A 12,808-nucleotide genomic window follows, 5' to 3' on the forward strand; every position below is an offset into this window, starting at 1 on the left:
CACAGGACCAGGACGGGTCCAGCAGCCCTCCAGAGCAGTGGGAGGAGAAAGGGGGTTCAGGACCCCAGGGGAGTGGGGCCAGAACTGGCCCAGCCAGTTCTGTGGAGTACCAGGGAGGCAAATCCTGCTGACGTGACAGCTCTGGGACCGCACCGGATCAGCACTAGCAGCAGGGCTTAGAAGGACTACTGCCCAGCCCCTGCTCCGGGCAGGATCTGTCCCACCCACCCCAGCACCTGCCCAGCTCAGGCAGAGACAGGCATTGCAGTTGAAATAAGCCAGTGATTAAGGGGAGGCAGTGGGGGATCACCTTTCCACTAGAGAGCTGGGAAACACCCCACAGGATCAGGATCCTGCTGAGACTCCCTGGTGTGCATTGACACCAGCCCCAGGAAGAGCCTGGCAGCTGAACAGAGATGTGATACCTGGGACAGTGTGGGCAGGGATCAATGCCAGCTCCAAACCTGCTGCCTCATCCCCTCCTTACTCAAAGCAAAGCTTAGCAGCCCTGGCAGAGCACAGCCTTGCTCTCATGTGTGTCTTCCAGCTGCAGCTTAAGCCCTGTGGCCTCTCTGCAGTTCAGATGACTGCATCTGCAATCACCCCACACCATTAAACCAAATGTTGATCTCCCCCTCACCCCTATTGCTGCTATTTCCCCTTGTGTCTCCACACGAAGCAGACACAGCTCTGTCCCAGCAGGTCACAGGCTCAAACCACCCCACACTTCCAGTGTCCTTATACCAGTGTGGAAGGCCACGCACAACAAAGCTTCCCAAAGGAGGGAGCACAGCTCCCTGCTGTTCCTCTCCTGGCTTCCAGCAGGAGCATCCCCCAGCAGTGCAGCTGTGGATCAGGCAGGCTGCCAGTCAGGAGCAAGAGGCAAATGACGTGCCAGGGCAGCACCACTGGGCTGAGTTAAGGCCAGGGCTGACTGCAAGTCATGCTGATGTGGAATCCCTCCCAGCCTCTGGCTGCTGCACATCCAGGCTCTCCGTACCCAGTCCTTGCCCAGCAGTGACACCAGCTTTGCTACAAGAGGGGCAACTTCTCCCACATCTTTCTTGGGGTGACTACACGTAAAAAGGTGGCCTGGGGCTCAGGGGACCCTGCTGCTGCTCACCCCCAGGCAGGAGGCTGGGTTGGTGCCAGGGAAGCACACAGGGAAGCAGCACTCCTCTCTCCAGGTAGTTTTTCATCCCTTACAGCAGTCCCCAAGCCCAAGTGAGAGGTGTCAAGCCAGGGCCACACAGCCCAGCACAAATCTCCACCAGAGTCCTGAGAGCAGCTCCTGCCTTCCATCCACCACCATCCTTCACACCGCAAACCACCATCCTGGGAATCTGCCACCCTCCACAAGAGGCCTGAAGGAACTCTGTGTCCCAAGAGCTCAATTACCCAATCAATATTTGGTCACGGCTTTCATATCTTTCTCAGTCAAGCCTAAGTATGTACTTAAGCTCAAGTACCCCTGAAGACTTTTTCATAATTCCCCATTCCCTGCTCAGCCAGTGCACCACATTCTCCTAACTCCAAACACTCTAAAAGCTGGTTTCATCTACAGACTTAAAGCCAAACACTGCAGAGGCAGCAACAGCAGCTTTTGGGAACAGCCCTGAGGACAGTGAACCCTGTGAGGAACAGCAACAGGGAAACTCACACGCCACAAGCACATGGAGCAGAGATCATGCCAGAAAAACCCACAAAGCCTCTGCTGCTGGATTAGCAGGAGGGTTCCACGTGAACCTGCAGCATAAGCAGAGAGCTGATACACAGGGGAAATGGTGTGACAGGTCACTTGGGTCACATCAGAGCCACTGGCAGGTTTTTGTTGTGGCCACCCATGGTCTGCTCCACATGGAAGCGATGTAGGACACCCAAAACACCGATCACAAACACATCCTAGTTACGCTGTGCAAGAAAATGCAGGACACCAGAGCTCTGGGGGTAAATACAGAGATATTTGAGATTTGGGTATCACCTCATGTTTACCCACATATTTAATGATCTCAGACACCCTCTGAGCAGGACAGCACCACTCCCATGTGATCCTCTGGTGGAGCAGTCAGCTGTGCCCACCCACTGCCAGGAAGGGAAGGAGGAATCCCTGTAATGAAACGAAGGCCCAAAAGTCTGCTGGGCGTTCTCTTTCACATGGGCTGTGCTGTCACAAAACACAAGAGCCCTCAGTGGTGTCACAATGTTTATTAGTCTGTACAGTCCTCGGCAGATGCAGTTTAGATGATTCCAATCTGGAAAGAAGCAAAGGATGTTAAAACAGATGTTATGGTGGCAGAAAGGCAGAGCCTTCACCACAGACATCACTGCCATGGCTGCATCTCCCCAGGATTCCTATCCTCCAAGGACTGGCTTCCTCCTCCCAGAACTGCCCAAGAGCCTTACACATCCACTTTGTACATTTATTCCAGAGTGATCCTTGTGCTGTACACTCCCCTACTCCACTTTGTACCACCTTTGCCTCCTGCCTACCTCAACCACCTCGAGGACTGAACTGACTGAGAATGTGGCTCCTTAACGCTCAGATCCTGTCTGGCTACAAGGACACGGAAGTGCCACCACACTTGAAGCACAAGCACCTCATGAAGACACTCAGGAAGAAAAATCAGTGCAGGAGACACAAGACAAGTTGCAAAAAAGCTTCCAACTTTCAAAGACATCTCACCTTGTTGGCCACATCCAGTGCATCATAATCTGGAGCCAGTCGGACATAAGCCTTCTTCTCTCCATCAGGCCTAGAGAAGAACAGGAGGCATCAGAACAGAGGTAACTCCTCCCTCCCCCCTGCTCCACATTCCTGCAATTCTCATGTGCATCAGTGGTTCCTTTGGAAACATCACACTGCTCAGTAGAATCGAAATTTACATCATTTGCACAGGACTCCCTGGGTGTTAGAAGTGCTCCTTGAGGAGGCAAAGAGCCCCCTGAGGAAGCCAACCCTCTGCTCTGCCAACATTTCCCACTTCCACCAAGATGTGCTCAGTCAAAAGTTGCACTTTGCTATGGAGCTTTATCCCACATGCTCCCATTTTCTGCTAAAATGAAGCACCTCACACCCGCCAGGGACCTGTTCTCCTCCCCCTTCTCACCTAATCAATGTGTTGACCTTGGCCACATCGATATCGTACAGCTTCTTGACAGCCTGTTTGATCTGGTGCTTGTTTGCCTTGACATCCACGATGAACACCAGAGTGTTGTTATCCTCAATCTTCTTCATCGCTGATTCTGTGGTCAGAGGGAACTTGATAATGGCATAATGGTCCAGCCTGCAAAAGAGGTCCTACGCTTAACAGAGGGCTAGCAGGTGCTCCTCTGCATTTCAGGAGCTGTCTTTGGGGTGCATCAGTCACCTAAGGTTATAATCACAAACTCTCAGGCTTTGGTCGCTTAAAATCATCACCTGCATCCCAAACCACCAGGTCCCCTAACAGCCCATTCATGGGGCTGCTCCCATCCCCCAAAGCCCCCAGCAAAGCAGAGCCCCACAGCCCACACGCACTTGTTTCTCCGTGGGGCGCTCTTGCGGGGGTATTTGGGCTGCCTCCGCAGCCGCAGCGTCTTGGGCCTGCGGAAAGTGGGTGACGTGCGGATTTTCTTCTTCTTGTGGCTGTGGACCCCCTTCAGGACGGCCTTCTTGGCCTTCAGCGCCTTGGCCTTCGCCTCTGTCTTCGGAGGCACAGCTGTGAGGAGAGCTCAGTCAGCACCGTCAGGATCTGCACCGTCAGGATGTGCTCCCCAGCCGGGCATGGCTTCCCCCGGTCAATAAGCAGGACCTCACCCAGCGGCCCGCGCTCACTCATCCATCCAAGATGAGCCCCAAAACGCCCAATGGAGTTAAAAGTCTCTCGTTTCGGTGCGGAAAAAAACACTTATTCCCTCCCCACGCACGAGTCCCGGCATCGAGATGGGAACATCCCCCACCTCCCTCAGACAACTCGGCAGGCCTGTCCCACCACCTCCACGTGCCCGCGCCCAGCAGCGCGCTGGAACCGTGCGTCATTCCCCACTTCGCTCAGCCCGGCCTCCTCACATACATACGCACCCCGCACGGTCCCGCACGCCGCCCCGCGCCCCAAACGCGGACCCAGCGCCCCGCGCCCTCACCCTCCTTCTTCGCCTTGGGCGCCATCTTGGCCAGGCGGAAGTCGAAAGGGGTCTCCCACGCCGCGCCGCACGGGCTTATACCCCCAAATCTCGCGCGAGCAAGGAAGAATCCCCGTTACCCCCGCCGCGCCAACTCTCGCGACATCTTCAAAGTATGTCGGTAGTGGTAGTACCCGTTAGCGGACTCGGCTGCGCACGCGCAACGGGCGCTCCATGGGGCATCATGGGAGTTGTAGTCTGGCACGCTACTGTCCCTCCCCGCCGTCGTGGCGGTGCGGGACCGGGATGAGCCCCGGGGTGGCGGGGGATTACCGGGGTCCCGCCGCGGTGGTAGCAGCGTAGTGGCCCAGTCCCGCAGCAACCGGCGTCCTGGCCCCTCCCACGCCCCCGAACGGGGGCGTGGGAGGGGCCAGGACGCCGGTTGCTGCGGGACTGGGCGTGAAGCACCGAGCACCGCTACCGGAGCTGGGAGGTTCGCGGTAACGGGGACACCCCGCTTCATTCCCCCGCCGTGGGGACAGGGACGAGGCGGGGAGAACTTGGACTGGGATGAGGCGAGGGGACGGCGGGGTCTGTGCGCGGCGGACACGCGGGACGGGGCGGGGCGGGGGGGACACGCGGGGACCGGTGGGACACGGAGATGAGGATGGGTGGGACATGGGGACAGACACACCGCGGGGCACGGCGACAGCGGATACCCTGGGATGGCCGTGGGGATGGTTGGGACACGGGGATAGATGGAAGATGGGGACAGTGTGGGAATGCGGGGGTGGTGGGACACGGGGACAGCTGTATCCCGGGGTGCGGGACAGCCACACCTGAGGGCAGGGGGACAGTGGTACCTTGGGATGGCACACTGGGGATGTGGGGATGGCCAGGACACGGGGACAGCTGAGATGTGGGGACAGCTGTGCCCCAGGGTGTGAGGATAGCCACAGTCAGGGGGCTTGAGGTGGCAGGGATGTGGGGACAGCCATCCTTGGTGACATGAGGAGAGTCAGGACATAGGGACAACCATATCCCGGGAAAGGGGAGACACTTGGGATAAGGGGACAGCCCCACCTGAGGACACGGGGACAGCCATGTTCCAGAATGCTGTTCATGGGGACAACTGTGATACGGGGACATCGCCACTCCTTGCTCTCTCTGTCCCCAGACTCGCCGTGACCCTCATCCCGTCCCCGCTCCCCCGGCCACCCACGGACCATGAACGTGCTGGCTCCGGTCCGCAGGGACAGGGTCATCACCGCCCTGCCCCCGGTGAGCAGGGGGACACACCAGCCCGGAGGTGCCCTCGCCGAGCCCCGTGCTCACCCTGGTGTCCCTCTTTGTCCCCCTCACAGTGTTTTCGGAAGGAGGCCGCCCTGCACACCCGCCCCGCCTTCCACCCCACAGTGGTCAGCGCCTGCCAGGAGCAGCGGACGGGCACTGTGGGGTCAGTCCGGGGTGGTTTGGGGTCCCCACTGTTGCGATGGGGTGGGGGGAGGTGACGAGGGACCCGCGGTGCCGCCAGCCGCGGGTGGGGGTCCGCAGCGTGGGCGCCGCGTGGCTGCCGGCGCTGCGCGATGCCGAGCCCTGCGTCACGGCGCTGGAATGCGGCGCGGGGGGGACACGGGGGGACACGGGGCGGGGGGGACACGGGGGGGACACGGGGATCCGGGATGAGCTGCGGCGGGCGGGATGCGGAGCCGGGATGTGGAGCTGGGATGCGGAGCGCTGTGGACACGAGGGGCCGTGGGGTGATGCCCGCCCACCCCACCAGCCCCTCTGCCCCCCACCCTGCTGAGCCGCGCGTCCCCCTCGCCGCAGGTTCAAGATCTCCAAGATCATCGTGGTGGGCGACCTCTCGGTGGGGAAGACTTGCCTGATCAACCGGTAACGGGACCCCCGGAGAGGCTTGGAGGGGGATGGGGAGCAGGGGAAGCGAACCCTTTCCCCCAAAGGGCAGCAGCACCTTGGCCTGAGCCCGGCTCCAGCCAGACTCCGGTGCTGGGTACGCCCAGGGTGGGGGGCACTGAGCCCCCAGGGGCTGGGATGGGGGGGTCAGGGGATGCTGATCCCCTCCCCCCCCCCAGGTTTTGCAAGGACACTTTTGACAAGAACTACAAGGCGACCATCGGGGTGGATTTCGAGATGGAGCGGTTTGAGGTGCTGGGGGTGCCCTTCAGCCTGCAGCTGTGAGTAGGTGCCAGCCCCCTCCCCACGCACCCCTGCGACCCCCCCTCACCTCCCCCACCCCCCCCAGGTGGGACACGGCTGGCCAGGAGCGCTTCAAGTGCATCGCCTCCACCTACTACCGGGGAGCACAGGGTGAGCTCCCCACTGCATCCCAGCTGCCCATCCCGCTGTCCCTGTCCCTGCCTCACTCCTCCTTCCTCCCCCAGCCATCGTGATTGTCTTCGATGTCAACGACGTGGGGTCCCTGGAGCACACACGGTAGGTGACACATGGCCCAGGGGAGGGACCAGGGAGGGGCGTGGGGGCCTTAAGGGCTGGACAGAGAGGGGTTGTGGGGCTGCTGTGGTGTGGTGAGCACGAGTGCAGTGCTCGGCCAGCAGTTGCCAACAGTGGCTCCCACAGGCAGTGGCTGGCTGATGCCCTGAAGGAAAACGACCCGTCCAGCGTGATCCTCTTCTTGGTGGGCTCCAAGAAGGATCTGAGCGTGAGTGTGTCCCCTTCCCCATGGGCAAACTGTGCCCTGGCTGTCCCTGTCACCCACCCACGCTCAGCTCGGTTGGCAGTCACCAGCACAGTACAGCCTGATGGAGAAGGATGCTCTCAAGGTGGCCCAAGAGATGCAGGCGGAGTACTGGGCTGTCTCCTCGCTCACCGGTGAGTCCCAGCTGCGTGGGGGGATGCAGATCCCAGCGTCCAGCCAGGTCAGGAGACACTCAGGGAGGCTCTCTTCCCGTGGGGCAGGGGAGAACGTGCGGGATTTCTTCTTCCGAGTGGCAGCCCTGACCTTTGAGAACAGCGTGCTGGCCGAGCTGGAGCGTGGCAACAACACCCGCCGGATCGGCGACACCGTGCGTGAGTAGCCCTGGCCAGCCCCACACGGGTGTCCCTTTTTGTCCCCCACCCACCCACCCACCCTCCTTCCTCTCTCCCTCAGGGATCAACAGCAACGAGAGCGACCTGTACCTGTCAACGCCCCGCAAGAAACCCAAGTGCTGCCAGTGAGGGGCAGCCTCCAGCCCCCTCCATGCTCACACCTCTGGACCAAAGAGGGGCGACCCCGGCCGGCCCCGAGGAGCCGTCCCTGCCACCCCTAGCCCCCCCCGGCCCCTCGCCTGCCTGGGCACCCCTGGCTGGGGTGGGCAGGAGCACCTGTGTGGCTCCTGTAGCTATGCAAACCCAGGTACTGCTCGCAGGGGGAGATGGCCTCAGGCTCCCTTTTGTCTTAATAAAACCTTTTTTATGCTTTGTAAGAAAGGTGTGGGGCTGGGGGCAGGGGGCTGGGGCTGGCTGGGTCTCCCTGTCCCTGGGTGCAGCCCCCAGGTTCATGGGCAAACAGGAGGATGGAGCCAGGAAGGATGGATGGCTGCCACTGAGGACGAGTTCCTTCTTCCACCCAGGAGCATCCCTGTCCTGCAGAGCCAGCAGCCCTGTGTCCCTCAGGGGGCTTCAGGGAACACATGAGAGGCCAGTCCCACATCAGTCCCAGCCGAACTGGTGCTGGTCAAAGCAGGGCTGCAGGCGGGGGGGGACACAATGGGAGCACTTGTAGCGCTCCTGGATCCACTTCCCTCCCTCGCTGTTCTCGATGCAGATGGCAGCGACACCTGTGGGGACACACAGCGGGGCTCAGCACTGGCCACCACAGGCTAAGGGGATGGTGGTCCTCGGGATGCTCTGGTGCCCCCCTCCTACCTGCCACGACCCCCCCCAGCCGCTCCACCAGCTCAATGGCCGCCCTCATGGTGCCCCCAGTTTCAACCCACTGGTCCACGAGAAGGATGCGCAGACCTGGAGGGGGCAGAGGCTGTGGATGAGTGCCCCGGTGCCCATGCTGGCAGCCCCCCAAAACGGGAGCACCCCACAGGCTCACCTGGCGAGATGGCATCGGTGCGGACCTCCATCACCTTCTCCCAGCCCGAGTAGTCGGTGTAGGGTTGTGCCACGGTCTGCACGCAGAGGTGCCCGGCTTTGCGGATGGCCAGGAAGCCTTTCCGCAGTGTGGCCGCGGCCGCAGCGCCTGGGGGTGGGGACAGCACCATCAGGACCCCCAGGGACAAGGGACAGCGGCCCCGCACTCACCCGTGTGCCCGCTCACCCAGGATGAAGCCCATGGCGTCGATGCCGGCCACCATGTCGATGGCCTCTCCCTGGAAGGGCTGCAGCAGGTCGGCCACGCAGTCCTGCAAGCCCTGGGGGGAGAGTGGAGGTGCTGGGTGCCCGCAGCCCACCATGGGCACCCACAGCTGGGTGCCCCGGCAGCCCCGCGGAGATGCAGCCCACCCCGACGCCCCCACGGTGTCATCCACCCGGGGCACTGGGTACTTGCGGGTGGCAGTAGAGCCGGGAGGGGTCCAGCCAGGCATAGTTGGGACCTTTGACGTTTGGGGCCATCAGTGCCAGGTACCAGCCCTTCTCCGGGGTGGCAGGGACGTGGCACAGGTCCATGCGTGGGGACTGCAGGTGCTGCGAGCACTGAGCGTGGAAGAGGGGTGAGACTTGCCCACCTGCAGCCTCCACAGGGCTCCCCACGGCCTGGTGCCCCCACCCACACCCACATGTGGCACCCCAGGGCCCAGAGTGCCCGTTCAGCTCTGTACCTGGGTGCTGGCGGCGGGGCTGAGCCGAGCGGGACCGTCACGGGAGCGTCACAGACAGCGACAGCTGAGCAGGGGCAGCCCCTGCGGCACTGGGCCAGCGCCCTCAGCCAGCTGGACACTGGGCTGGTGCCAGGCAGGAACCCTTCCCATGGGCCAGCAATGTCCCCCACTGGCTCTGCTGTCCCAGCCAGGCAGTGCTGTGGTGGGGAGCAACGGGGCTGAGGTGTTTGCACAGTGCCAGGGCACGGTGTGGGTGGCACTGTGGGGTGGCACCCTGTGGTGCAAGGGTCAGCGAACCAGGGTGGTGCTCAGGGCAATGTCCTGCAGCTTTGGGTGGTCGTGGGCAGCGCAGGGATTTTTTGAGGCCACACACGTCCCCACATTGGGGAGTCCAGGCGCTGTCCTGCCCTGCTGAGCGCTGGCTCCCACAGCATCCCAGTGAGCCAGGGCTGTGTCCTGACTGTCAATGGGCTCCGAGGGCAGGAGCTGGCCAAGAGGGACAGCCCTGGCAGCGCTCTGGGAATATCGGTGCGGGCTGCCAACCCGGCTAGGCACCGGGCTTGGGCTGTCCTGTCAAAGGTACATCAGCGGGATGGGATGCAGGAAGGATCACAGGGAACGCCCGTGGGATGGGACATGGGGATGCAGTCAGGCATTCATGGGATGGGCTGTGCAGACGCGGGGAGGGAGCATCCACGGGGATGCAGGGAGCATCTGTGGGCTGGGATACGGAGCTGCAGAGAGCATCCATGGGATGGGATGCAGGGATGCAGGGATGAAGGGATGCAGGGATGCAGGGATGCAGAGAGCATCGTTCTCCCGTCGGGGGCCGCTCCAGGGCCGGGGACTGTGGGGGGGTCGGTGCGTCACGGGGCGGGGGTTTGTGGCCGGCTCGTTACCGGCCCCGGCACATCACCCCACCGGCTGCCACAGCAACGGGGCCGGTCCCACCGGGAGGGGTGACCCCTTCCCCGCGGGCTGCCGGAGCGGGAGCGGCTGCAGCCCCCCGGCTCTGCGGGACCCTCCGCACGGTGCCGGGCCGTGCCAAGCCGTGCCGGGCCGCCCCGCGTGGGCGGGCTGCGCCGCTCTATAAGGCGGCCCCACGGCGGCGAGCGGCGCGGTGCCATGTGCGCCCCGGGGCTGCTCTGCCGCCTCCTCCTCCTCCTCCTCCTCCTGCTGCTCCTGCTGCCACCTGCCCCCGGAGCGGCCCCGCCGGGACGGCCCCGCGCTCGCCGCGGGCTCACCTATCCCGGGACGCTGTGGTGTGGTGCTGGCAGCAACGCGGATACCTACGAGCAGCTGGGTAAGGGCGGCAGGGATGCTGCTACCTGTATCTTCCCATCCCATCTCATCCCACTCCCTTCCATCCCTCCCCATTCCATTCCTCAAATCCCTTCTCTCCCATTCCCTCCCACCCCATCCCAACCCATCCCATCCCCAACCGAGTGCTGCATCAGTCCCCATCAATCCTAATCCAGTCCCATCCCAGTACTCCAGCCTCTGTTCCCATGGTCTACTCCAGCCCCTGTTCCCATGCTAGTTCTGCCCTGTCAATCCCTGTCTGCCCCAGTTCAGTCCCCACCCAAGCACCAGTCCAATCCCAGTTCACCTCTGCCTAGTCCCTATCACAATCCTTCCTGGTGCTGGTCTGCTCTTGATCCACCCTCTGTCCCCAGCCTGCTCTGTGGTCCATCCTGCTGCCATTCCAGTCCCCATCCCAGTACTGGTCCACTCCCAGTTGCTATCCTGATCCCAGCCTAGACCCTCTCATGGTCCTGCTCCAGTCCTGGTCCCCATCCTGACCCCAGCCTAGTCCCAGTCTCATCCACAGTGTGGTATTGGTGCAGACCAGTCCCCATCCCAGTGCCAGCCTTGTCCCCACCCAAGTGCTGATCCAGCTGAGCCCCCACCCATCCATCCTTCCCTATCCCAGTATGATTCCAGTGTGCATCTGTCCAATCTAATCCTGATCCTAGTTCTAGCCTAGCTCAACCCTAGCCCTGCATGTGGGGCCCCCAGCCCTGCCTGTACCCCACGTTTTCCCTGCAGGGGAGCACCAGGACACGGACCGGTGCTGCCGGGACCATGACCACTGCCAGCACGTCATCCACCCCTTCACCGCCCGCTATGGGTACCGCAACCTGCGCTGGCACACCATCAGCCACTGCGACTGCGACCACAGGTGAGCGTCCCCAAAGCTGCCCTAGAGCACCCCAATATCCCCCCGGGGGGTGCCAGTCCCCCTGAGCCCGGCTCTGCCCCGGGGCAGGTTGAAGGAGTGCCTGCGGCGGGTGAACGACACGGCCTCGCGGGTGGTGGGCCAGGCCTTCTTCAACGTCATCCAGGTGCCCTGTTTCGAGTTCACCTACAGGGAGGAGTGTGTGGAGCCGTATCTCTATGTCTGGTGAGTGCCCCCCGCCCTGGGGACTGTCCCCCTGCCCAGGGCTTGTCCCACCCACCCTGTGGTGCCTCCTCAATTTTGGCAGGTGCAAGACGTACAACACGGTGGCCGTGGCGGTGCCCCGGGAGCCGGTGCTGTATGAATTTGGGGGGGAGCTCATCGACCGGGCAGCCAGGCCCAGGGGAGTCCCCCTGAGCCCCCCGTGGGGAGGAGCCCTCCCAGGGGATCATCATACCGGGACAGCCCCCAAGGCAGTCAAGAAAGAGAGGAAGAGAAAGAAAGATAAGAAAAATAAGGGGAAAGGTCTGAAAAAGAAAGGCTCTTCCGAAAAGGGGGCGCGGAGACATCCTGAAGCTGCTGTCTCCACTGATCCCTGGGCCCTGCTGCCATCCTTGGGGGAAGCATCCAACACCATCCTTAGCGATGCCCCGGCATGGGAGGGATTGGGCAGGGAGCCAGCGCCAGCCACTCCCTCCCCCGTCCCCACCGCCAGTGGCAAGAGAAGGAGGAAGGAGAGGAACAGAAAGAAGAGGCTGAAAAGTAAAACTGAGGCTGAGCCGGCACGAGAGCTGCAGCTCTGAGTCCCCCCTGAGCCCCGCGTGGGTCTTAGCTGTGAAATAAATTTACATCTGCTTGAGCAGCCTCGGCTTTGTCTCTGTGGAGGAAAGGATGGCAGTGGGCACGGCCTCCAGGGGAAACTGATCCCGTGGGAGGGTAACACCCAGAGCTGGGTGGGTATCCGGTGGTTTGAGCTGTTCCTCACTGCTCCCATCAGTTCATGTCATTGTCCTGGCACTGGGGACACAGCTCTTGGCCACGCACTGGCAACAGAGCTGAAGCCCAGTTTTAACTCCCCTGCCAGAGGGTTAAATTCCAGCTCCCCAGGCATGTAATTTTCTCTGGAAGTTCTCTGAATTGCACCACCCAAGCTCTCTCATCCTCTTAACCCCTCGCCTTTCCCATGCTCCCACACCAGCACCAACTCCATCTCCCTTCCTTTGGGAGGAACAGGGTCTTGGCCCTCCCTGAAGGCTCCTCAAATGCCTGCAAAGCTCCTTAGAGTGGGACAATAGATGTTTTTCCAGCCCCTGGGACAAAGGCAGATGCTGCCTGGGAAGAGCTGGGGCAGGGAATGCTGTCCCTTCCTGGTGGGCTCCTGTAGCGAGGAGCAGGGAACAGGGCACTGCCACCAACTCCTCCAAGGTGCTTCCAAGGGTGGAGAGTGGCTCAGCCCAGTGTCCTGGCGAGGTGGTGGAAAGATCTTCCTGCACCAGCACCAAATTCCACACTCGGGAAAAGCTGGAGCGGCAGGAGTCGAGCAGACAGCAAACCCCACACTGAGGAGCGTGCGGTGCAACCCCAAATCCCTGAAATAAGCGGATCACACGAGTCCAGGGGGGAATACCAAGGGGTGGAGGGAGGCACTGCTTCCTCTCTGGGTGCAAAGCCCCTGTGGCAGCCACGGCATCCCGGCAGGAAGCATGGACAGACGCGGGGCATGCGGACAAGC

General features: G+C 62.0%; 4 protein-coding genes and 2 non-coding genes across 8 annotated transcripts; 2 read left to right on the forward strand and 4 right to left on the reverse strand.

The window, feature by feature from the left end:
* Positions 1 to 2,190: 2,190 nt before the first annotated feature.
* RPL23A (ribosomal protein L23a) lies at positions 2,191 to 4,226 on the reverse strand. The gene is made up of 5 exons (XM_048324886.1): positions 4,123 to 4,226; positions 3,518 to 3,698; positions 3,108 to 3,284; positions 2,684 to 2,753; positions 2,191 to 2,252 (listed from the first exon to the last, which is right to left on the reverse strand). Exons 1-5 carry the CDS (start codon positions 4,145 to 4,147, stop codon positions 2,238 to 2,240), a joined length of 468 nt encoding a protein of 155 aa, XP_048180843.1. The 5' UTR covers positions 4,148 to 4,226; the 3' UTR covers positions 2,191 to 2,237.
* Positions 2,829 to 2,894, reverse strand: LOC125336517. The gene has a single exon (XR_007207788.1). It is a non-coding gene; the product is annotated as a small nucleolar RNA SNORD42 (small nucleolar RNA).
* Positions 3,355 to 3,425, reverse strand: LOC125336505. The gene has a single exon (XR_007207776.1). It is a non-coding gene; the product is annotated as a small nucleolar RNA Z17 (small nucleolar RNA).
* A 278-nt stretch (positions 4,227 to 4,504) lies between the features above and the next one.
* Positions 4,505 to 7,440, forward strand: RAB34 (RAB34, member RAS oncogene family). Its single transcript, XM_048324880.1, has 11 exons — positions 4,505 to 4,594; positions 5,279 to 5,382; positions 5,466 to 5,557; positions 5,932 to 5,997; positions 6,198 to 6,299; positions 6,368 to 6,432; positions 6,507 to 6,558; positions 6,703 to 6,784; positions 6,864 to 6,954; positions 7,042 to 7,152; positions 7,235 to 7,440. The coding sequence occupies exons 2-11, from the start codon at positions 5,329 to 5,331 to the stop codon at positions 7,300 to 7,302; spliced, it is 783 nt and encodes a 260-aa protein (XP_048180837.1). The 5' UTR covers positions 4,505 to 4,594; positions 5,279 to 5,328; the 3' UTR covers positions 7,303 to 7,440.
* Positions 7,441 to 7,450: 10 nt separating this feature from the next.
* LOC125336405 (adenine phosphoribosyltransferase-like) lies at positions 7,451 to 9,007 on the reverse strand. Of its 3 annotated transcripts, XM_048324882.1 has the most exons (6): positions 8,898 to 9,007; positions 8,623 to 8,772; positions 8,396 to 8,489; positions 8,171 to 8,317; positions 7,993 to 8,088; positions 7,465 to 7,904 (listed from the first exon to the last, which is right to left on the reverse strand). In XM_048324882.1, exons 2-6 carry the CDS (start codon positions 8,743 to 8,745, stop codon positions 7,777 to 7,779), a joined length of 588 nt encoding a protein of 195 aa, XP_048180839.1. In that variant the 5' UTR covers positions 8,746 to 8,772; positions 8,898 to 9,007; the 3' UTR covers positions 7,465 to 7,776. The 3 variants fall into 3 exon arrangements, with proteins under 3 accessions (XP_048180840.1, XP_048180838.1, XP_048180839.1); XM_048324881.1 differs by lacking the exon at positions 8,898 to 9,007 and having other exon boundaries at positions 7,459 to 7,904; positions 8,396 to 8,760; XM_048324883.1 differs by lacking the exons at positions 7,993 to 8,088; positions 8,898 to 9,007 and having other exon boundaries at positions 7,451 to 7,904; positions 8,396 to 8,760.
* An 843-nt stretch (positions 9,008 to 9,850) lies between these two features.
* On the forward strand, positions 9,851 to 11,935 carry PROCA1 (protein interacting with cyclin A1). Its single transcript, XM_048324588.1, has 4 exons — positions 9,851 to 10,200; positions 10,947 to 11,079; positions 11,167 to 11,301; positions 11,384 to 11,935. The coding sequence occupies exons 1-4, from the start codon at positions 10,023 to 10,025 to the stop codon at positions 11,877 to 11,879; spliced, it is 942 nt and encodes a 313-aa protein (XP_048180545.1). The 5' UTR covers positions 9,851 to 10,022; the 3' UTR covers positions 11,880 to 11,935.
* Positions 11,936 to 12,808: the final 873 nt, after the last annotated feature.

This window comes from Corvus hawaiiensis, chromosome 20 (assembly GCF_020740725.1).
Source record: "Corvus hawaiiensis isolate bCorHaw1 chromosome 20, bCorHaw1.pri.cur, whole genome shotgun sequence".
In the NCBI taxonomy this organism is placed as follows: Eukaryota; Metazoa; Chordata; class Aves; order Passeriformes; family Corvidae; genus Corvus; species Corvus hawaiiensis.